Genomic DNA, 24,799 nt, shown 5'->3' on the forward strand with positions numbered 1-24,799 from the left:
TCTCTTTTTCAAATACCTTCCGTGAGCCTTAGTCCTGCTCATCGATCGCCCTTTTCGCCATGCATTTACTTTAGATTAGGGACATTCCCACTCTGCGCGCGCTAACGAAATTACTTGCTAATTGCATCAAAATGCTTTTTAGCACAATTACAGGGTATGCCTTTAGCTGGACTGGCTGCATATTTAAAGAGCTGCTGCTGCTGCTTCAGCCACATAATATTTTTTAATGAGTGCCAATGAAATTTCCGTTAAGCCAACCGTAGTTTAGTCGCCTTTGCTACCTTCGCTCGAGCCCGAATTCGAACCCGAACCCGAACCGTGGCCTGAGTCTCAGCCGGGGCTCAGCTTAAAAGTTGCCCTGACAACTCTGGGGGCTCCTTGTTGTTGTCGCTGGTGTTGTTGTCGACGTTCTCGTGGCATAGTGTTGCCAATTCAATTAAATTTTGCACCCAAAAATGGTCTTCAGCGACAAAAAATTAACTTTCCAGACGAATTTTTACACAATTTTCGTTTCGTTTTTCGGCTTCGTCCTTATTTTTTAATTCTATTCTGTTTATTTTCTCTTGTGCGCTTCTTTCTCTCTCTCTCTCTCTCTTCTTTCCGTTATTGTTGTTGCTTTTCGGCTGGGCAGTCAACTAACAGAGGCAACAACAAGAACAACATCCAGCTCAAACGGCAGAAAACGAGCTGCAAGTTATTTAATTAAAAGTTCACTCAATATCCAGAAACAAATTCGTGTCCTTCTCCGCTGCTGTCCGTCCGTCGTCCTGTTGTCCGGCCGTCGGTCCGTTTATCTCGTTTATGCTTCGCATCGTTCGACTTGGTTTTTGGGGTCTTAATGGACGCTTGGCTTGGCTTGGCTTGGCTTGGTCCAGTAGTCAATATTGTTTCGAAGGAGAGCTACGTGACTTCATGTTTGCCGTATATCCACAGTGCTCAGCGAAATATGACCACAATGTCGCCTTTCGGCTGATGATTATTACTCGTTTTGTCAGTTATCGATTACATTCTAGAGTGAGCGAAACTCAATTTTCTTTCGTAGACACGTGACTTATGTGGTTCGGACACATATGGATGTCTATGGCGTTCATTAGTTGTGTTTCCTTATGATAAATGAGCTCACAGCTATGCACATAAGAGTTATCGATAAATCTTTGCAGCCTCACTTGCAGTATACTGGTTTCATATGTTATAGTTGGCTTAATAAATCTAAGAGGATTATAAAAAAGTTGTCTTTGTATTGTAAATATTCGATTTACAGTTATCTATAACACTAAAAATGATCGATATTAATTATGTATATATAGTATCAGTTATATGTATTATGAAAGTATCATCGATAAACTTAATTAGACGCAAGTCGAACAACAAATATGTATCGATAACATATAGTTTTGGTAAAAATGATTTATCGATCTTTGTTGTTGTTAGGGAAGTTTATCTAAATGCTATAGAGAACTTTACCAATTGCCCATTTCGATTACTGCTCTACGATAGTTATCGATTATTGACTGTCATATATATAAATCACTTGCTTTTATTTTAATTACTCAATTATTTTCATATATCTATGGCATAGAATTGATCTATTTATACACACATGAAGTAAAATTTGACCTTTTCCTCAGAGTTAACTAAGAGTTTAATAGTTATCGATAGATGTCTCTTATTAAACAAGTTTCTAATATTGTTATTTCTCTCTCTTTCTCTCTTTCTTTATAGAGTCTGGGTATTCTGGCTTCCATACCTGCCGGCATGCTGATACTCTCGTTGCTCGGCTTGCTGCTGTATCTGCTGACGCGCTGCTGCGATCGCAAGCAGCGCAAGCCGAGCGCCCAGCGCTGCCAGAGCTGTTCGCTGGTCATCATAACGCTGATGACCTGTGCGGCCATTGGACTAGGTAAGTGCCGGTTCGGGTGCATTGAACCCATTGTCGTAATATGCACATACATATGTACATATGTATATCCATGCCAAAACCCCGCCTGACTGCCTGCCCGCCCTCACAGGGCGGCCACGCCCCGAGGACCAAATGCACGTACCCGTCGCGTGTTTAACTTGGCAATTAGCCAAAACAAGAGCCAAGAGTCGAGAGCCAAGAGTCGAGAGTCGAGAGTCGACAGCGATGACGACGTTGTCGCCCGTTGCATTGCTCCATTACGTGCGCGGCTGTGGCTTTGGCACGTATCTGGATTTATGGGCGAGCGATCGCCGCCCCGAGTCGCGTCAATTGTCGTGGCTGTATATAAAAACTCACAATCCAAGCCGAAAACCCAAAGTCGGCGAACTTAATTCGCCCATTTCGAAGTAAACTGTGTCAAAGTGCCAAAGGTAATGCCCCGAGTCAATTCTAGTCAGCGGAGGCCCCAGCGGCCCCACATTATAATCCAGCCCACGCGTGCAATGATAATAAAAAGAAAAACGAACGAACGAACGAACGACAGAAACAACAACAATATAATCATAATAATAATTTAATTAGCGCTCTTAATTGACTCAAAAATGTGTCCAGTGCGAGCTTTGCTCTTGTGGCTCAACGAATGCGGTCGAGCAGAGTCTAAAGCGGCGAATAGACAAAGGGTTTGCATAATCAGAGCTCAAATGCAAAGTGAGAAAGAGAGAGAGAGACAGAGGGAAAGAGAGGCAGGAAAAGAGAGAGAGAGCGCTACTATCGTTACCAAGTTAGGGTGGGAGAATAAAGAGGTAGAGTGAGATAGGTACAGGATGAAAGCAGAGAAGCGCGGAGAGCTGGAGAATTGAAGATAGAAAATGATATAATGAGAGAGTGAATTAGAATTACGTAGAAGAGAGTAGAATTATGAGAAGAGAGAAAGAAAGAGAAGTATGTATAGGGGATGGTGAGATGAGAAGAGATAAGTACAAAGGCGGAAAGAGGAGGATTCTGACCTTTATATATAATATTAATAGAAAGAGGCAGAGATAGGAGGTAATGCTATCTTATGAGAAGAGAGAAAGATAGAGAAGTATGTATAGGGGATGGTGAGAAGAGAAGAGATAAGTACAAAGGCGGAAAGAGGAGGATTCTGAACTTTATATATAATATTAATAGAAAGAGACAGAGATAGGAGGTAATGATATCTTATGAGAAGAGAGAAAGAGAGAGAAGTATATATAGGGAAAGGTGAGAAGAGGAAAAGAGAAGTTACAAAGGCGGAAAGAGGAGAAGTGTGACCTTTGTATATAAGATTAATAAAAATAGACAGAGATAGGAGATAATGTTATCTTCCACTTCACGCACATCCCTTGCCCTTTAAGCCTCTGCAGGTAGCCTCATCTCAAATCAAGTCAAATGCTTCCCTAAGCAAACAGCTATAGCTCTCAGCAGCCAGCTTCAGCTTCCCCTGAGCTTTATAGAGAACATTTCGAGCACCTCACTAAAGGTAATACTCTCCAGTAGTGGCTCAACTGCATCAATTTAAGTTTACACCCAAAACTTTGTACTTATTAATTGAAAAAGGGCTTCGGCAACAATTCGGCTTCAATTTTGTTTGCCAAGTAGAAATTCGATGCCTTGACTATACTTGTACATATATCTATTTCGAGTCTTACTCAACATGTTTGCTTCACCGCTCGCTCCATTGCAGGTTTATATGGCAACGACGATTTCCACAATGGTCTGCTGCAGGCCTTCAGCTCCGGCAGGAAGGTGGAGAGTCTTGTGCTCAATCTTAAACAAGAGGTAAGTAATGCCCAAAAAAGTTTCGCTACAAAGTAAAAGTTTTACGAGCAGCATAATGGAAAATCACACACATACACATATACATATATAGAAATATATATATACATGTATATGCATATAACTAAGAACTTTGCAAATTGTTGAAAACTATTTTTTTTTTCTTTTCGCTTTGTTGCATGTTTTAGTTAGAAGTCAACATTCATTTAAGCTTCAGCTTACTTTAAACTTAATGTACAACATTTCGCATATTAAATTTGGATTTTATTAAGTTCTATAATCAATATTTAGGCGGTTCTCTTAGGTCAAGTATTCAGCAAAGTATTGCTAACAACTTTCATTTAGTAAGATTATAATCTGATTGAGATCCCTCATTGAGTACTCTTGTCTTACCCCAGTGGAACATACTCAGTGTCTGTCATAGGGATAGCCCAGTGACGCATTCAAACCATAGTCCGGCACACTCAATCCTTGGGGATTGGTATTCCTATCCACCGTTGCATCGCTGTCGCCATGGACATTTGGGCCGCAGGCAAATGGGAACTGAATGGGGATCGATTACGTTGCGTGGAAATTCGAGTGCTTGACATTCCGGCCAGCTGGATCGCTTTTCACTTCTTTTCCATTGAATTTGGCGTTACGTCAGGCCCGGAAACGTGGTTCATAGTGGCTCAGAGTGGGGCCGCATGAAATGTCATAATTCGCACCATTCAAATTCGAGCATTTGCATATTCCGATTACCTTCTATTTGCCCGACATACGATATCTTTCGACATTCTTTGTTGTCGACGTCTTTCGTCTGGCTCCCCACTCCAGCGATTTGCTCGGTAATCGTGTGAATGCGAATGTATTCAATGCTCATATCACAACAATTAGCCCAACAACAGATTCGATTCATGTCTGCCTTAATGCAAACTGAAGAAATTCGTGGTGTTTCCTAGTTCGTTAACGAAAGTCTCCTGGCATATATGATGTAAGGGTTCTTTGCTTCACTCCAATGAGTGAGCTACGGTGAGCTACGCTGAACCGATTAAATAATCGTTGCTCGAAAGATCGAGGCCATCTATTTAAAATTATTATATAATAACCGATGGCCATGGCGTCCCATTGTGTGCAATTGGAGCATAGATCATGGTGGAGATTAGGTCACAGAGCACACTCTATTGCTTTGATGCTGGGAACGGTCGTAAATTTCATGTTCATGCTGGCACAGTACTATATGATGTACTAGATAATATAATATATATAATACTTGTCATAAGTCCAACATTCTTTTCCATTATGAAAAATCTCATTATGAAGGAAACACTGTAAACTGAAGCCCAATAAACTCGGTGTTCTATTTATCTATCTATCGATAGTTTTCCTTTGTTATAGAACCTTTTTTCATCAATTTATAGAACTTTTATCTATTCTAATGAATGTGCTAATGCACAATTGAGAGCTTACTTCGACTGCATTATAAGCTATCAATGCTTCAGACTTTTATCTTGAGTTTTCCATCCGAGATCAAATAGTCTTTGGCATATCTTCTGCACACGCTCCAAAAAGTAGGCAACATTTTCTGTACGCTTTAAGCGTTGCCAGACATTGCACAATCTGCAATATTAAATCGAATTCCCATTTCAATTGCATTCCCCATGAAATGATGTTGCCAGCGAATGTGTTTATCGATAAATGCATTTTCTTAGCTTTGATTATGGCGAAGGATATGACAAATACTTGCTTATTGCTGCAGAAATTGTCACCGCCCTGCCCCGCCCCGACTGCAGCTCGATGGCATGCATATCTCGCATCTGTCGCATCTTTGGCTAGGATAAGGGACGGCTATGGAGGACACGTTGGGCCACAGCGCTGGCTTGCGCTCTATTCATAAACTTTGTCAGCGCACAGACGCTGATACATACATACATACATACACACACACACACATACATCTGTATGTATAGCAATATATACGCACATACACATAAAAGAAGCCGATAAGGCGAAAGGTTAAGAGAGCGAGTCGAGCTAAAAGTGAATGCAGAGGGAGCACGGCTGAAAAAGGGGGCGGTGCGGTTGAGGGTGCGTTTGCGGGTGCGGCTGAGGGCGTAGCCGGATGTTAGGTGCGGACAAGATGATGCTGTGGCCCAAACAGATGGCTGGCATTGCTTGGCCCTTGAGTAAAACGCTATTAATTATCTAGGCCCAGGACTAAACACACTCTCACACACACACTCACACTGAGTAGCTCTGCCAGACAGGTGGGGGGTGGCTTCGGCTTCGGCTTCTGCTTCTGGGTAGCCCTGTGTGCGTGCGTCTGCTATGGCGCTGCTTTTAGGCAAAGTCCTCGACCCTACGCCCTGTCACGCTTTGCCATGTCTGTCGCGCAGCCCTGCTGCCTGCTCTACCCTTCCCTTGCCCTTACCCTTACTCTTTCCCTTTGCCTTGCCCACCTTGGGCCTTTCTTTTGCCTTAGCCGTGTGTACTTAAATCCTTGCACAAGTGCGGAAGCAAAAGCATTACGAGCAAAAAAAAAAAACTACTATATTTATGTGCAACGTTTTCGTCCTTTGTTCCTGTTTGCCAGCTGCATGTCTGCCTCTACCTCTGTCAGCGCCACCATCCCTCCGTCCATCTGAATGTCTGTCTGCCCATGTGCGAGTCCTTTGCGGGAGCTTTCGCTTTGCCCATTTTTGGTCATTAACTTTTGAACTGCTCTCACCTGCTGCGGCTCTGAGTCACAACTTAAGTAATGGACAACAAACACCGCACTACCCGAACCCGAACCCGAACCCGAACCCGAGCCCAAAGACAAACCCTAACCCAAAACCGAGAGCCCAGCTCTGCTATGGCTTTTCGGTGGTAGCTGTCGCTGGATATCGCCATTATAATCAACGGCGACAACATTCAGCTGGCGTAAACAGCTTTAATCTAGGCATATTACTTCAACTTGTTGAGGGTTCGAGTTGACTTAGCCGCCTTCTTCTCTCGCTTAGGCCAGATTCAGCTTAGCTTCAATCGGGTCAGTTCGCTGCGAGTGCAATGCACGCAACAAACGGGGCTCAGGATAAAATGTAGGAGCCCTTTTCCACACTGCCCAACTTCCCTTAATCTATATGACCAACATGGGAATTCTAAGGGCAATGCCTAGTGAGTGGATAGCGAAGCTGTTTACAGCCAACAGTTCAGCGGGAAACTGAATTTGTGTGCTGCCATCAAGCACTGGATGGAAGGCATGGGAGACATTCATGACATTCAAGCTGATAGCAGATAAGGGATAATGAAATAATGAATAATCAATCGAAAATGCTTAGCACTAATGTAAAGCACTTGTGGTCTGAGTATATCAGTCTCACAATTTTCCAATAGGTCAATCAGTTATTAAGTTAATCAATAGTTATTCCATTAGGCGGTCGGAGATATTCTTCCTTCAATATTCATTCATTAATCAGTCAATCAATCAGTTTGCGAGTCAAGCAGTCGGCAATCAGTATTCAATCATTTGATCTGTCAGTCGGTGTGACAGTCAGTCAATCAGACAATCTATCAAACATTCCGCTTATCATCAGTCATTCTATAAGTCAGTCAATCAATTAATTCAATCAGAATGTATAGTCAGTTCATCAGCCAGTCAATCATTCAGTCAAAATCTATTGATCCACACATTCAATTAAGCGGCATACAATGAATCAGACAACCAGTTGGGCTTGCCATCAGTCATTGCCTGATTGAACAAGTGAATATAAACAATAATTATTGAATGACTCAGTCAATCAACCAATCAGTATTCAATAATTTGATCAATCAGTCAATCACTCCTCAGTCATTCAACCAGTTTGTCTATCTGTTGTCAGTCAGTCAATAAGTAGACATGTCTGTCAATAATTATTGAATAACTCAGTCAATCAACCAATCGGTATTCAATCAACCAATCAATGACTCAGTCATTCAACCAGTTTGTCTATCTGTCGTCATTCAGTCAATAATTAGGCGTGTCTATTAATAATTATTGAATAACTCAGTCAATCAGCCAGTCAGTATTCAACCAATCGACTCATTCAACCAGTTTGTCTATCTGTCGTCAGTCAGTCAATAATTAGGCGTGTCAGTCAATTAGGATACTCAGTCAGACAACACTCAAAGAGTCCGTCAATCACTCAGTCTGTACTCAATGAGTCAGTCAGTCAATCGGTTCGTCAATTACTCAGTCAATCGTAAGTCGCTCAATTGGTCATTGGCTTACTCACTCAGACAGTCAGTCAACCATGTAGTTAGTCATTATTCACTCATCGCATCAATTTCTTATCGTACTACAAATGCGCCCTTGCTTACATTAAGACATGCCCAAAGCCCAACCCAGCTGATTTAGCTGGATATTGAACTGATATATGATATTCAATTATTCCCCCCCTCTCTCTCTCTCTCTCTCTCTCTCTCTCTAATACACATATCTAATATGCTCTTTTGCCTTCTCATTCATTGACAGACTGAAACCATAAAGCGTGATCTCGAAACGAAAATGGCATCGCACAAGGTGCAGGACATGGTGGAGAAGCCCCAGTACAATCAGACCGCAGTTATGCTGCTCATTGAGACGTCGCGTCTGGTGCGGGAGAATACGTCGCGCGCGGTCACCTCGCTGGACAACATGGTGCTCTATTTCATGAAGACTAAGGGCAGCGAGAACGAGACCTCGCTGATGGGCATTCTCCATGTAGGTGCCAGACAGCTGCTTGGGAATGTGAACTCTCATTAATCTATCTCCCTCTCTCTCTCTCTCTCTCTCTCTCCTCTCTCTCTCTCTCTCTCTCTTTCTTTTGTTAGCTGGGCGATCTATATGAATCGATACGATGGCCAGCCACATTGGCCTTCCTCACCCTGCTGCTGTTCCTGTGCACAGTCCTGGTCATCGGGGTCGCCCGTCGCTCGCGCTGCACGCTGATCTTCTTCAGTGTCTCGGGCCTGTTCTGCATCATCATCTGCTGGCTGCTGGCCGGCATCTATTTGGCCTCCAGCGTGGCAGCCGGCGACTTTTGCATGCGTCCCCATGAGTACATGTGCCGCCAGGTGGGCATGGTAAGCTGCATGCGCATTCAATTTACCCCCATTGATGAGTTTCTTATCTAATGTGTGTTTGCTTTTCGATTCTGAAATTACAGCGCAGTCCGTATGTTTATTTCCTTAACTGTGGCACATTGCGCAATCGCTTCATATTGCGCCTCAACGAGTCCCGCGATTTGGTGGAACGTGCTCGCGAGAGCGTTGAAATGATGCAACGGTAAATAGAACAACAGCATCGCATTCATTAGGACTTGGAAGCAATCCAATCAACATTGCATATTACGTATCACATAGTGAAGGAAACGTTGCCTGGGGGCGTATATAGACTCTAGATACTTGAGCTGAGCCAAGTGTTTTAGTGTTTTAGTAGTCGCATGTTGATTAGATAAACCCGTAACTGCCTAGAATTGTCAAGCTTACATAGAAAAGTAAAATAATAGATTGCCTATTATAGACAGCTATATAAGGCAGTTTATATCGGGGATTTCGAGATTTTTAGTTTTAGACAAAAGATCTAATGGGCTCACATGCATATTAAGCTCTACTAATCTAAGACTTACAGTGAAGGAAACAAATAAGAAGGCTCTAGTCGAGACTGCTTGACTAGACTAGATACCCTGAACCCTAGCAGATAATATTCTAATCATGCTGCACTTCTTCTATGCACACATATGGACATCCACGCGCATGTATAAGCACGCGCTCTGCTAACTGCGCAGTTAGCAGCGACTGCGCTTGGGCTGCGCTGCAGTGAGGGCAATATTATGAGAATTAAGTTATTGAATCATTTCTTTTGTTGTAGGTTTATTTTCATGAAACTTGCTAAACGTGATCATAATGTTCACAAACCTCTAGTACTTGAAATACGTTTTTTACAATTTGGGGTCAAGAGGGGGCGTGGTATACAAAATCTATAAATTACAAGTTCTTCGTATCCATTAAATATATATACATAATGAATCGAAAGTCTTCAGGTCTAATAGTATTCAATTTAGGCTGAAAAAACAAAATCTATTTATCGATTATCCTCGATAAAAAACGTATCGAATGAGTTATCGGGAATATATGATAAGCTTGTACGGCGTATGGTAAACAGGAGTATCCATGCCAAATTTCAGCTCTCTAGCTCTTATAACTTCTGAGATCGGCTTGCTCATACGAAGGGTCAGACGGACGGACAGAGCTATATCCGCTCAGCTCGTCGCCCTGATGAAGAATATATATACTTTGTGGGGTCTGCGATGATTCCTTCTGCCCGTTACATACTGTTCAATGGGTTCAGGGTATAAAAATCGAATGGATGCATATACCTATATACTACGCTCCTATATATAGCAATCATAGTACAATAATATGCGATGATACGATTGGTTAGCCTTAGGCAGACATTTCTCAATAACAACTCGAGCTATATTTATAATGATTTTAGTATATACAAATATATGTATGTATGTATATTTACATCTGTATTCTTGTCACAGCATGAGCCAGGACACGTATCCGCGCATTGACATTCAACGCACACTGAACGCCATGGACAACGACCTGGAGGAGACGAAACGCAATCTGACCAATCTGTCCGCCACACTGGACAGACGGGCCATCGATCGACACTATGCAGAGGCGCTGCACGGCCTCTGCGGCGGCGGCCTGCTCGGCCTCAGTCTGATGATGGTCGCCGGCCTGCTGACCGCCTTTCTGCTAACCATACTGGTCTACGCGGACTCGCACGCCTGGATCTACCTGAGCAAGAGGTGAGCTATGCGCTTGATTTGACAATGCGAGCTGAAAGTCTGATTGCGTTTGATTGCTTGCAGGCCCACCATGGATGGCGATAAGTCGGAGACGGCGCCGCTGTTCTCAGCGTCGAATGCGCCGAGTGCCAGCATTTCGCCGACGGCGCCGATGAGCACCGGCACCATAAATCGCACACTGCTGCACCATCAGCAGGCGCACGGTGTGCCGATGGGCGGCAGTGTGGCCGGCGGCGCTGGGGGAGCTGGGGGACACACGGGCACGCTGCCCAGCGGCGGCAGCTTGGCTGGCGGCAATGGCGTCGGCCCGTACAGGAATGGCACGGCGGGACTGCGACAAGGGTTGGCATCACCATCATCACAATCAAGCAACAACAATACATCATCTGCAACAATTTATAACCACCACCACCACCAACAACAACAACAACAACAACAACTACAACACCACCACCACCACAACCACTACAACACACAGCATAGAACTAACTCAACGGCAGCGGCGGTGGCGGCGGCCACATCCCTTTCGAGCCGCTCCAATGGGGGGCGCCGTTCGCCGTCGCCGCCGCCCGGCTATGATTTGGTGCATGGCACAAGGCATGAAGTTTAATTTAATTTGATTTTGTACTCCTTTTAATTTGCTCACCTTTGATTCGATTTGATTTGATTTGATTTAGTCTTAGTTTTTAATTATAGTCTTAGTCTTAGTCTTAGTCTTGGTAGACACGACATTTCATTTGAATTTACATTTATTTTATTTTCATTTTCTTAAATTGGGTTTCCTATTATGATTTCTGTTATGATTTTCTTTTTGTTATTATATTTTCATTTGTTGTGTGCCCAATGCCCAGCACTAGGCCACGCCCACTAGCTGCATGACCCATACAATCGCACACAGCATACAAATGTAGTTCAAACTAGTTGATCACAATCTATATATAGCGTATATATCGTATATCGTATACATCGTACTTGGACAACAACACGACAACGCCTAACGCACCCACACCCACACGACATATGAAGCAGCATTAGGGGTAGTCTCTATATGCACCGTCCCAGCTTGATCATAAGAAATGCCTTGAGTACTGTAGCAACTGCTTAAAGGCGAAGCTGAAAAATATATCAAATATATTTGTGCAGCCAGAGTAGATAAATAGAGGTTGAGGTTTATTTGCTGTAGCCTGGTTTGCCCACCATTATGCAGAGTTTCTGCCCTATATATATGTAATACAACTAATATGCATTCAATTTACATTTCATAAACATTTCCAAGCATATTTGTCAACAATATTTCTAGATCTTGAGCCATACTTGCCTTAGCATTAGGATTTTTCGTAGACAGCAGAGGAAATTCCTTTGCCATAAGTGAGCTAAGCTAGGGTTTGCGACTTCGTCAGCCTTATGCAGCAACTCCAATCAGATGCCAATAAACCTATAAGAACAATACAGAAACTTTGCTTAGATAAGCCATAAGCACTTGTGTCTTAGATAGATTTAAGCAATAGGTGTCTAAGCCAATAAAGATACGAATGAAACACTATGTTTACCCCTAAATATAATATATATATACATGCCATATAAATCTAGAGAGCTCCGCTGATTCAGGATTGGCGCAGTAGAACTGAGCAGAGCTACATATTAAATAGAAATTCAAGGTAACCATAGGCTTAGCGGAACGTAGAAGGTAGAAAAGGTGTAAGGGTATTGAATTATCATCCTGTAGATGATTGCATCACGCTCTCTCTCTAACGATTAACCAACTGTAACACTCCCGAAAGTTCGCTCTACATTTGCCAGAGTGCCCCTAATGCTGCCGCTTGTTTAACTGTTTCCCGTCGCCCGCTCGCCTATCGGCAGCTGTTGCATTTGCCTTGCATTCGCGTTGACTTCAACATTTAACTGATGATTTGTACCGTTATGTCTGCTTGCAGATCGGGCCACCACACGCTCGGCCGGCTGCCGTCGCACCACCAACAGTCGGCGTCGTATCTGCCCGGCCCCAACAACGGCAAATATGCGACGCTCAGCAAGCAGTGTAAGACGCTCGAATCGAACGACTTCTACTGAGATTCGCTTGCCTGCAGCACGTATGCAGGCAATAGCAACAACACGCAGCACAGCAGCAACATCAGCCAGCAGCAACAGCAACAGCAGCAGCAACAGCAGCAGCAGCAGCACCACCACCATCACAGCAGCAGCAACACATTGAAGAACATATTCGCATCGGCGACGCTGCCCCGCTCCACGGGCAGCTCCATACGCTCCGTGCTGTCCGCACAGACGGCCAATGCCATCTGCAAGTCGACTGGCAATGGCCTGGACGCTGACGTCCTGGTCGACGATCGCGATCCCCGTGACGTCACCAACAACAGCTTCAATCGCTTCGATCCCAAGTACATCAGCATCGGGCCCAAGGCGGTGCGCGGCAACAACAATCTGAACATTGTGGCCGCCGCCACGGCCAACAAGTGCGCCACGCTGCGCCACGTGGGCCGCTATGGCGGCTCGCTCAAGGGCGCCTCGCCGTCGCCCAATCTGCGCAGCGCCAAGACGCCGTCGATAGCCACAGTGTCGAAGGACTACTGCCAGCAGGCGGACTGCATGCCGCAGGTCTATGGGGGCGGCTCCACGGACATGTTGGTGCCGAATGCAACTCAGCAGCAGCAGCAGCAGCAGCAACAGCAACAGCAACAGCAGCAGCTGCAGCAGCAACCGCCGCCACCTTCGCAGCAACAGCAGCAGCTGCAGATGCAGATGGTGGTGCAGCAGGTGGTGCCACCACCGCCGCCGCCCCAGCAGCAGCAGCAGCAGCAGCAGCAATTGCAGCCACAGCCCGCGCCACCGCCGCCACCCAAGCCAAAGATAGTCAACACCTTTACGGAAATACCCGGCACCACGGGCGTGGGCAGCTCCTATGCCAAGGAGCAGCAGCAGTTGCTGGCGCTGCAGCAGCAGCAACAGCAGCAGTTGCTAGCGCTACAACAGCTACAGCAGCAGCAGCAACAGCAGCAGCAGCAGCAACAGCAGCAGCAGCAGCAGCAGCAGCAACACCATCATCCACCGACAACTCACATCCTGCCGCCCTCGGCCGTCTACAGCATTGAGAGCAGCAGCGTCTATCCGGCAGCAGCGGCCGCTGTGCCGCAGCAGACAGCGCCGACAGCGGCGCCGCGCGTGCAGCGCTCCCTGAACCCGGCCTCGATCGTCAATCAGCCGCTGCCGGAGATACCGGTGCAGTCGCCCACCGGCAACGGCGTCCTGCCCGCCTCGCAGTCGAAGATCTCGTCACAGCCGCTGTGCGCCGCCACGCTGGGCCAGTACCGCTCGCTGCAGCGGCCCCAAGGGGCGGCGCAACAGAAGCTGCAGCTCGCCTCGCAGCAGCCGCCACAGCAGCAGCAGCAGCAGCAGCCGCCCTCACTGCCGCCCAAGAATCGGCACAAGAATTCGCGGGATGCGAGCAATGCGAATCACATGCAGACGCTGCCTCCGAAGTCGGCGAGCTTGCGGCAGCAGCAGGCTGCCAGCTTTGGCTATGAGCGCGAGCGAGACAGAGAGCGCGAGAGGGAGAGAGAGAGGGAACGCGAACGCGAGAGAGAAAGAGAAAGGGATAGAGAGCGAGAGAGGGAGCGGGAGCGTGACAGGGAGAGAGAGAGGGAGAGGGAGCGAGAGAGAGAGCGACCGCGTCGCGCCGAAACGCTGGACAATGCGCGCAGCTACGCCGAGCAACAGCTGCAGCAGCAGCAGCAGCAGCAGTACGGAGGCCAGCTGGTGCTGAGCAGCATGAAGAAGCAGCACTCCTACGACAGCAGTACCTATCACCATCAACAGCAGCAGCAGCAGGCGGCCTACTACCAGCAACAGCGGCAGCACAACAACAACTACCACGGCGCCGTCTCGAGCAGCGCCAGCAGCAAGCAGCAGCAGCAGCATCATCATCAGCAACAATTGCTGGCCGAGCAGCAGCAGCAGGCGCTCTTCTATCGCTCCCTGAAGCGCAGCTCGGGCGGTGGATCTGGCGGCGGCGGTGGTGGTGTTGCTGCTGTGACAGCTGTGGGTCATGCCGCCAACAGCGATTTGTATTCTGTGACGGAATTGTAGGAGTGCGCCTGCTGCGGCGGCGGTGTTGATGTTGTGCGGCGTGCCACGAGCTGTTCGACTGGCACGGCCACAGCAGCAACATCGCTGCACGCAGCGGCGGCAGCAGCCTCAGCCAGCACACAGACACAAGCCCAAGCTCAATCGCAGCCGCCCATTCCGCTGCCACCGAAGAAGCATCGAGCACAGCAGCAACAGCAGCAGCAGCAGCAACATTCTCACCAGCACCAACACCAACACCAGCACCAGCAATGCAATGCGAATCTGTGCGATGAGCATGAATATGACGAGTACTGCCCGCAGCAATACGAGTCGCAGCAACAGCAGCAGCAGCAGGGCTCGCGCCATGGCAAGCAGCAGCGCGCGGCCACGTTCGATACGGCAGATGCGCGCGACTACGAACTGAAGCGGCTGGGCAATCGACGCTCGCAGCAGCAGGCGGCCACCACCAAGCGCAACGGAGCAGCAATCAGTGAGCAACAGCAACAGCAACAGCAGCAGCAGCAACATCATCATCATCGCACCCACGATCGAGAGCGCTCGCGCAGCGATCATCGCATTGCTAGCTACGCCTGCGAGGATGCAGCAACGGCAGCTGCGGCGCTATGCAGCGCTGGCTCCATGACGCTACTGGCGGCCAACGGCAGCGCACAGCACCAGCAGCAGTCGCACAGTCGCAGCCACCAACAGCAGCAGCAGCAGCAGCAACAGCAGCAACAACAGCAGCAGCAGCGACGGGAGAAAACGTTTAAAGTATGATTTTTAGAGACGTCATAAAAATTGCCCAGCCCGCGACAAGCTGACTTCGACGGCGATGTTGCAGTTGCTGCTGCTGTTGTTGTCACAGCAACAACGCGCAGGCGACGCACGCGCTAAGCCAACAGCAGAAGCCAGCGGACGTTGCGGATTTTTCTAATAAATAAATGAATGCCAGCCAATTGCATCGAACAAGTGCAGGTGCTGTACACGCCCCCCCCTCGCCCTCGACCACGCCCTCGCCCACAACAGCCATACAGGAGGAATCCTGCTTTATGTTCTTAAAGCCAATTGGCAAAAAAAAAAAAAATCATGCGACAAATTTGTTCAATTAATGTGAGAAGTGGAAGGCAAGTTGCACTTGCCACATGACAAGCCGTGCCTCATGCAAATGCACACACACACACACACACACACACACACACACACACACACACACACACACACACACACACACACACACACACACACGCACACACACAGTGGTACAAGCCGCCCTCTTCGATTACTCAAGCATATGTTACAGTTGCCAGTCAGCAGCCGCAATTTGTTGTGCTGCCACGCCCCCCTTTTTGCTTCGTGTTGTTGCCTATTGTTATATATATATAATTACAATTTTTATTTACAATATATATATTTTTTTTTTTAATTATTATTTTAATCTAAATGTATGACTATTATTAAAGTTAACTGTAATTAAGCATAAGTCCAACTAAGCTAATGAAAAGATTTATTTATTTATGCAAGAGTTAAAAAAAGATGAAAAAAAAAATAAGCAGATTTTACGCCCAGCTTCCCAGCCAAATCCAGCAACCCACAAAATTTCTACAATTTGCCACAAAATTTTTTTTTTTTTTTTTTTTGGATCATTTGAATTTGTTTATTGTTTAAAAAATCCGTTGCGCAGGAGCAAACAACAGCAGCGAAAAGTTCGTAATTTTTGTGACGTCAGAAAACTAAAGAGAAGTGAAAGGACAGAAGAACGTGAAAACAAATACTGTAATTAATGAAATTCCATTTTAAATAATAAACAACAGAATACAGCAAGCAATAAATATATATATATATACATATATAAATAAAAAGAAAATTAAGAAGAAGGAAACAAAAACAAATAACACTTAACATAAATAAATAAAGTATAGACAAACACCAGAAGCCATACGAAAACAAAATTGTTTAACTATTTTACAATCTAACAAATATACAAACACACATATACATATACATATATATAAACAAACATGCATATACATAACGAAATATACGTATATTGAATAATATTAAATAATAATTGCGAATATATAATTAACGAATGTTCAGGTCAATAACTGCATTTAAAAACCAATTTGTTAGACGTTAAAGATAAATCTCTCCCCCTTTTTATATGCGAAACAAAAACAAAAAGCAAACAAAAAAAATATATATATATATACAAAATATACATATACATACATACCATAAAACACATACTACAAAAGACATTTGCATGGACAAATGAGAAACTTGAAATTTCATGTACATTACATATTACGTAAAGAGCAAAAGAAAAGTAAAGTAAAGCAAAGAAAAACGATAAACGAAAAATAAATGAGAAATTTTCTTAGTTTGAAATCGATATGAAACGTGAATTAATTAAATTTAAATACATATAAATATATATCTCTATATATATATATGAATATACTATACAAATTTACAGCAAATGTTAACAAGAAAATTTTAACTCTCTGCTGTGCAGATGCAAATAAATTACAAAAATCAAATAAACTCAAATCAAATATTGCAACAAAACAAAAGTCAGAAGAAACATTTACACGGCAAATATTTTGCATTCAACATTGATTAAAGTGTTCACTGTACTCATAGATAAGTCTATCACACACACACACACACACACACACACTACACACACACACTCTCCTTGTATATACTTGCAAGCTCCTATTCTCTACAGCTTTCGCTGCCTGTCTCTCTCTCTCTCTCTCTCTCTCTTTCTCTCTTTATGTCTTTCTCACTCTTCCTTGCACTTGAACCTTGCTGTCGTCGGGCTTTACCGACTGCAGAATACTCATTCAGGGCCCCAATTGGTATATATTTATATTATTTACAGTAATTTACTCGTTCTATGTGCATTTTCTAGCTCCAAAACTGTGTACTCGATTCGCCACGCCCCCAATGGGCGCCAATATCTAATTCACTGGGCTGTCCACCCGAGTATACATTCCACGTTTCAGCTAACATGTTTTCTCAAATGCTCGTATTTACCACGCCCCTAGTGGGCGTATCGTGAAAAATCTTGACACTTTAAAATATTTCAAAGATATAGAAGAGTAATTCGAGTAAATTCTCTAGCTTGGCGGCATTCATCTAGTTAGACAGATCTATTCGATTCACTTGCTTGAATGAGTATAAGAACATTCCATCGAGACACTTTGAACATAAAGCCCTCTCTCTCTCTCTCTCTCTCTATCTATCAAACATCCTTTCAGCCGCCTTTCACTCCTGCCTCGCCCACTTTCGCTCAGCACACAGCAAAACAAAAATATTGTTGCACACAAAAAGAACTTCGCTCAAAACAAAGCCACAAAAAAAAAAAATTATAAAAATTACAAAAAATATATATAGATAAAAAAAAAGAAAAAAAAAAACAAGTTAACAAAACACCGAAAATTAGTTCATTTAGCATTTCAACACACAATTATATATAGATATATAAATATATATATATAAATATGTATGTATGTGGACAGCCATTGTTATTGGCTGTTTGCACTTGTATATAAATAACGTACATACGTTTACCGTTAACTGTTTAAGTAGGCAACTGCAACGGCAGACGCCGGCAAATCTGTATGAATGTGTGTATGTGTGCGTCTGCCATGTAGTTGGTATTTTTTTTTTTTTTTTAATGTGTTTTGTTAGGTTGGCATAAGCATAAAAGATAAATGAATGAAAAATGTTTCAGTATGTAGCGTAGTGTAGTGTCGTCTACCCTATAAGGCCAAAATAGTTTTTAACCTACACACACTCACACACACAAATATATACGAAATTCAATATAGAGAATAACTAACAAAAATTTAAAATACCACTAAAATACCAAATAAAGAAATTGATTAAAATGCGCAGTTAGGCAGGTATTTACATAAATAATACTTATAGCAACTAAAAACATGATTATTAATACAATTATTAATGAGCAACTGCAATTAAACGGAAAAAGAGAACATAAAAGAAACATTTCAAATAAAAATAAAATATATATATATAAACTGCAAAAGTGTTTAAGAACGTTTTAGCGCACTTTTTCTTAACAGATTTAATCGAGGCAAAAATAAAAAGCAAAAAAAAAAAATGAAATTACGATTAATCCGACTTAAAGTAAGCGAGAAGCAAGACGAATTTTAGAGTGCGCCGTTTTTATAATAAATTAAGAAGTATTTTAATGAATGTTTTCTTATGTTTATATATATATATGTATACTTATTTTTCCCGAGTGCCCCTACTGCTCTGCGCATTCTTATCAAACGGAAGCGGCAGGAGTTGTATGCATTTTTTTTCTTTTTTATATCTGATGTATGATTCAGTCAGCTGTTACAACATTTTCCAATTTATTGTAATTACTGTAATAACAATATATAAGTCTGTAAATTTGTTAACAATTTTAAGATCGTTCGATCTTAAGGCAAGAAGGAACCCAGCGTGCATCTATGTCGTCTATGTGGTAGTTGTAGTTAAACGCAAATTGCAATTACAAAACAAAAACAAATCATATAAACCAAAATCGTGTGAATTATATAGTAATGATTTATTGATTGATTCGATTTGAAGCGATTCAATTGATCGAGATAAACAATTGTTGAAAGCAACTGCTTTAAAATCAAAACTTAATGAATGACAAAAAAAAAAAAAAAAAAAATACAGAAAAAACAAAAAACAAAATAATTATATAACAGTTGTGAACAAATTATATTTACATAGCGTATAAATAAATTGCATAACAATTGATTTAAAATACACCTAAAAGCGAGTTTGACTTCTTAACGTACTCCAATTTCAAACGCAGGCATCGATACTCATGGCGCGCATCGCACCCAGCCCTGGCAACAGCTGTTCGTGTGGCGGCTGAGCAATAAGTTATCGATATACCGATACTGCGCCAACTACCATAAGCTGAGCACGGGACAATAACAAAAACAACTAAACACAATAAATACCGTATAAAGAACAACAAGAAGCAGGAGACAACAAAATCGAAACGCAATGCATAAGCTACTCCGTGGCGTTGCGTGTTGCCAACATGCCGCCAGCAGCGGAGTGAACGCAAATCAGTTGCAACATCTGCAACATCTGGGCCTGCGACTGCTGAGCACCGCCACGGGCCATGCGGCAGATGCCGCCGATGAGCAGGTATTGAGCAAGCGCAAGTTCAAGCCACACGAAGCTGTCGATCCCAACGAGAAGTTGGCCAAAGTGCCGAGCCACGCGCGAGTCATCATCTGCGGCGGTGGCATAACGGGCGCCTCGGTGGCCTACCATCTCGGCCTTCAGGGCTGGGGCGCGGAGACGCTGCTGATCGAACAGGACGGCGTGGGCGGTGAGCTGCCGTGGAGCGCTTGTGGTCTGGCCGGACGCTTCGAGCCGAGCTATACGGAACTGAAGCTGGCCGAGTATTCAATTGATTTGATCAAGCAGCTGACGGATCGCGGCCTGCCCACCGGCTGGAAGCAGGTAGGCAGCCTGAACCTGGCGCGCAACTTCGATCGCATGACCTCGTTCCATCGCATGAAATCTCTGGCCGTGGCTTGGGGCATGAACTGTGAGATACTCACGCCGGAGCAGTGCCAGCAGCACTGCTCGCTGCTCTCCCTGGACGGCATCGAGGGCGGCCTCTGGATACCGGAGGACGGTGTCTGTGATCCGCACTTGGTCTGCCATTCGTTCATTGAGGAGGCACGCCGCCTGGGCGTGCGCATCGTGGAGCACTGCGCCGTCAAGAAGATACACAGCGAGCACGGCAAGGTGGCGCGTGTGGAGACCACCTCCGGGGACATCAGCTGCGAGTACTTTGTCAACTGCACTGGCTTCTGGGCGCGAGAGGTGGGCACGCTGTCCAAGCCGGTGGTGAAGGTGCCGCTCAAGGCCGTGGAGCACCATTATCTGCACACGAAGCCGATCGAGCAGCTGGATCCGAACACCCCGTTCGTGCGCGACTTTGACGGACGCATCTTCTTTCGCGAATGCGAGGGCCACATCCTAGCTGGCGGCTACGAGCGCGAGGCGAAGATGGTGTACGAGGACGGCGTCATACCGCTGTCCCAGAAAGCGCGTCAATATCCGCCCGACTGGGATCACTTCCACGAGCTGCTCGACGCGCTGCTGCATCGCGTGCCCTCGTTCCGGGACGCGTACCTGGATCGGCTGACCAACTCGCTGCAGGTCTTCTCGCCGGACTGCAAGTGGATACTGGGCGAGGCGCCGGAGATACAGAACTATTATGTGGCGGCGGGCAACAAGACGATGGGCGTCTCTGCCTCTGGCGGCATTGGCCGTGTGCTCACCGATCTCATCACCAAGGGCTCCACATACATCGATCTGCACATCCTGGACATCAGTCGCTTCCTGGGACTGCACAACAATCGCAAGTTCCTGAGGGACCGCTGCAAGGAGGCGCCCGGCAAACACTTCGAGATCAACTATCCCTTCGACGAGTTCCAGACGGGTCGCAATCTCCGCATGTCGCCCATCTATCCCCAGCTGAAGGAAGCGGGCGCCGTCTTTGGCCAGTCGATGGGCTACGAGCGACCCAACTATTTCGATACAAACGACAAGCAAGGTGCGTCCTCCATTTGTTAATCACACACATCACACACTAATCCCCCAATCCTCGCCTGCAGATGAGTTTGGGCTGCCGCGATTCCGCATCTCGCAGACGCGCACCTTTGGCAAGCCTCCCTGGTTCGATCATGTGGCCACGGAGTATCGCGCCTGTCGAGAGCGCATCGGCATTGCCGACTACAGCTCCTTCACCAAATACGACTTCTGGTCGAAGGGCAACGAGGTGGTCGACCTGCTGCAGTACCTCTGCTCGAACGACGTGGACGTTGCCGTTGGCTCCATCATACACACGGGCATGCAGAATCCCAATGGCGGCTATGAGAACGATTGCTCGCTAGCGCGTCTCTCCGAGCGGCAGTGAGTAGAGTAGTGCATCGACTGACCTCGGAGTTGAGCTGATTCGATTTGCTTTGCCTGTGTTGCAGTTACATGATGATTGCGCCAACCATACAGCAGACGCGCTCCATGAGCTGGATACGCAAGCACATGCCCGAGCACCTGCGCGCCAAGGTGAACGTAGCGGACGTCACCTCCATGTACACAGCCATCTGCATATTGGGACCCTATTCGCGCATCCTGCTCTCGGAGCTCACCGACACAGATCTCACAGCCAAGAGCTTCCCATTCTTCACGTACAAGGTAAGCGGTCCATCCAGGCATTCCCCGGCCCCACAGGCTGCACCAGTGGCTGCTCGTTGGAAGAGTTCAAGTATGACTAATATCTCTTGTTTCAATTTATGGACTTTGTGGCATTGTCGTTGCCTGTCTGTGCTCATTCCAAATGTCTGGCCTACTTAGTTTATTATTTTTCGTTTGCCTCTGCCTATTGCTAAATGTAGTATTCTATTTGGAATAACGGTTTCTCTTAAGTCGATTGAAAACATAACTCAATGGATCTTTCAGCTATGGTAAAACACGCTTCAAATGCATTTACATCCAATAACTCTCAACTGTAATCAATGATAATTTTTATTGAAATCTTACCTAGTTGCTAAACCATGTCAATCAATCAGTCAGTCAATCAATCAGTGCTTTCGCTAAGTAAACAGTTAATCAATTTAACCATTAGACACTCAATCAATTGATTCGTTCGCTAGATCAAACCCAAAATTGTCAGTCATTTGATAAATTTTTACAGTCGACTCAAACGTTCAATCATTCAGTCAATCAGCTCTCATTGAATCTATGAGTACGTCCTTCATTCAATCAGCCAGCCGTCAGCTGCATATCAATTGGCCAATCAATCAGTGAATCAATCGCATTTGAAACCAATCAATCAGTCAATCATTTAGTTCAATGTACTTACAACTCAACCAATATGTAAGCAATCAATCAGCCGCACAATCGCATACCAATTGGTCACTCCGTCAATCCATCCATCAAGCTCAGTCACACGTTAACTGGTCCCTCAATCATTCACGTATATTCACTCTAATCACGTTCCGGCACTGCTTCCTTTCGACAGGAACTCGATGTGGGCCTGGCTGATGGCATACGCGTCCTGAACATCACCCACACTGGCGAGCTGGGCTATGTCCTATATATACCGAACGAGTATGCGCTGCATGTCTACTCCCGACTGCACCAGGCGGGTCAGAAGTACCAAATACAGCACGCAGGTGAGTTCCAGAATCCCAATGAATCAGCGAATGCCTGATCTGATCTGAAATTAATCTGTGGCTTGTCCACATTGTAGGTTACTATGCGACTAGGGCGCTGCGCATTGAGAAGTTTTATGCGTTCTGGGGCCAAGATTTGGATACGTTCACCACGCCGCTGGAGTGCGGACGCAGCTGGCGTGTAAAGTTCAATGTAAGTGGATGCAGAGAGAGAGAGAGAGAGAGAGAGAGAGAGATCTTTGTTAATGTAATCCCTCGACAGAAACCCATTGACTTTATTGGACGCAGCGCGCTGCTGAAACAGCGGGAGGAGGGCGTGAAGCGGATGTATGTGCAGCTGTTGCTCAACGACCATGATCACGAGGTGGACATGTGGTGCTGGGGCGGTGAGCCCATCTATCGGGATGGCGTCTATGTGGGCATGACGACGACAACCGGATATGGTTATACGTTCGAGAAGCAGGTCTGCTTGGGCTTTGTGCGCAACATTGATGAGCAGGGTCAAGAGCTGGCCGTGAGCAACGAGTACGTGCTGTCCGGGCACTACGAGGTGGAGGTGGCTGGGGTGAGGTTCGAGGCCAAGGTGAATCTGCACTCGCCCAACCTGCCCACCAAGTTCCCGGATCGCGAACGCGAGGCCTACCATGCGACGCGCGACAAACCCGACCAGGCAGATCTGCTCTCGTTCAGCTCGAATCTGACGGTGACGCGCCAGTGAATCCAGGCCCAAAACCGATCCCAATCCCAATCCCAATCCCAATCCCAATCCCAATCCCACTCCCTGTTCAGTCCATCCTAAACTAACCAGGGCCTTCACTGGACTGCCCGTTCCATTCTTGATATTTTGGTTTACAGTCAAGCGAAAATGTTCGTGCGTTCGTTCGAGTCTCAATTGCAAAACGATATTACTTTAATGTTATTCAAGTGTATATATGTATGCATATGTATGTATATACTATGTATACTATATAGTCATGTATGTATGCATGTGTATTCATATATATGTAGCTATATAGTGAGCGAGCCGAGTGAGAGATTGGATATTAAGCGAGTGGAGAACTGCAGTTGCAGTGCTGGCTGTTATCGATAATGCCTATCGATATATCGAATTCGATATATGTATGTTATTATTATTATTGTTGTTAATGTGTTTGTTTACGTTTTGCCGTGTCAATTACAATCGGAATATTTTATTAAATTATTATATTACCATCAGAATTATTGGAAACAAAAAGTGCTGCCAACTCAATTTTTGGATACACTAGAAAAAAATTTACATAAATCTTGAAAACAACAAAAAATCTAAAAAATTTAAATTAATTTAAATGCAGAATGGAAAACTGAAATACTAAAAAAAAAATTACTTTTGCAACTGTCAAAATGCAATTCGAAAGCTTTTCATATATAGGTGTATAAATATATGAATATCAAATTTTTTTATTATAAATAAAACTTACGCACATTATAGTGTGTGTGTGTGTGTGCGTGTAGGTGCGCAAAAGAATTACTAAAGTTTTTTTTACAGTGCAGCCTAAAAAAACGATATACGGAAATCATGATATTTTCGAGCTCTTGCCATAATTCTTATAAACTATCGAATTGAGAACTTAATTAACACACTCACACACACACACGCACACACACCCATACATACATGAATATTTATACGCATTTTTTGTGTACTAACGTTGAACTTTATATACAAATATATATAGATATATATATAAATAAATATTTATATTTATACAAAAATAAACGAACTCATTTCTAGCTAACGCTGTACTAACATTTTGCCTTGGCTGTGCATCTATTGGCCACAGGCTGTGGCAAGTGTAATGCGCCTAATGCGACTTGTGTGCTCCACAACTTTGCTACAAACTTGGCCCAAGCTGAAGCATAGGGGTTGAGTGGGGAGGGGGTGGTGGTGGGTCTGCTGTGTGTGTGTGTGTGTGTGTGTGTAGTTGACTCTGTTGGCGCAGCTGTTGGGC

At 45.0% G+C, this 24,799-nt stretch overlaps 2 protein-coding genes across 2 annotated transcripts in view; both read left to right on the forward strand.

Annotated features, from left to right (window-relative positions):
• The window catches only part of LOC115565177 (uncharacterized), a 30,695-nt gene extending 14,281 nt beyond the window's left edge, over positions 1–16,414 (forward strand). Inside the window, 8 exon segments of the mRNA XM_089263423.1 lie at positions 1,723–1,900; positions 3,606–3,700; positions 8,169–8,396; positions 8,507–8,758; positions 8,842–8,960; positions 10,225–10,497; positions 10,561–11,094; positions 12,432–16,414. Of these exon segments, the coding sequence (XP_089119549.1) occupies positions 1,723–1,900; positions 3,606–3,700; positions 8,169–8,396; positions 8,507–8,758; positions 8,842–8,960; positions 10,225–10,497; positions 10,561–11,094; positions 12,432–15,354 (4,602 nt within the window). The 3' untranslated portion in view covers positions 15,355–16,414.
• A 3,040-nt stretch (positions 16,415–19,454) lies between these two features.
• LOC108656925 (pyruvate dehydrogenase phosphatase regulatory subunit, mitochondrial) lies at positions 19,455–24,567 on the forward strand. The gene is made up of 6 exons (XM_018109340.3): positions 19,455–21,190; positions 21,252–21,549; positions 21,618–21,831; positions 22,658–22,811; positions 22,889–23,004; positions 23,074–24,567. The coding sequence occupies exons 1-6, from the start codon at positions 19,618–19,620 to the stop codon at positions 23,527–23,529; spliced, it is 2,811 nt and encodes a 936-aa protein (XP_017964829.1). The 5' UTR covers positions 19,455–19,617; the 3' UTR covers positions 23,530–24,567.
• Positions 24,568–24,799: the final 232 nt, after the last annotated feature.

Source organism: Drosophila navojoa, chromosome X (assembly GCF_054131105.1).
Source record: "Drosophila navojoa isolate 15081-1374.11 chromosome X, UAZ_NAV_1.0, whole genome shotgun sequence".
Lineage (NCBI taxonomy): Eukaryota > Metazoa > Arthropoda > Insecta > Diptera > Drosophilidae > Drosophila > Drosophila navojoa.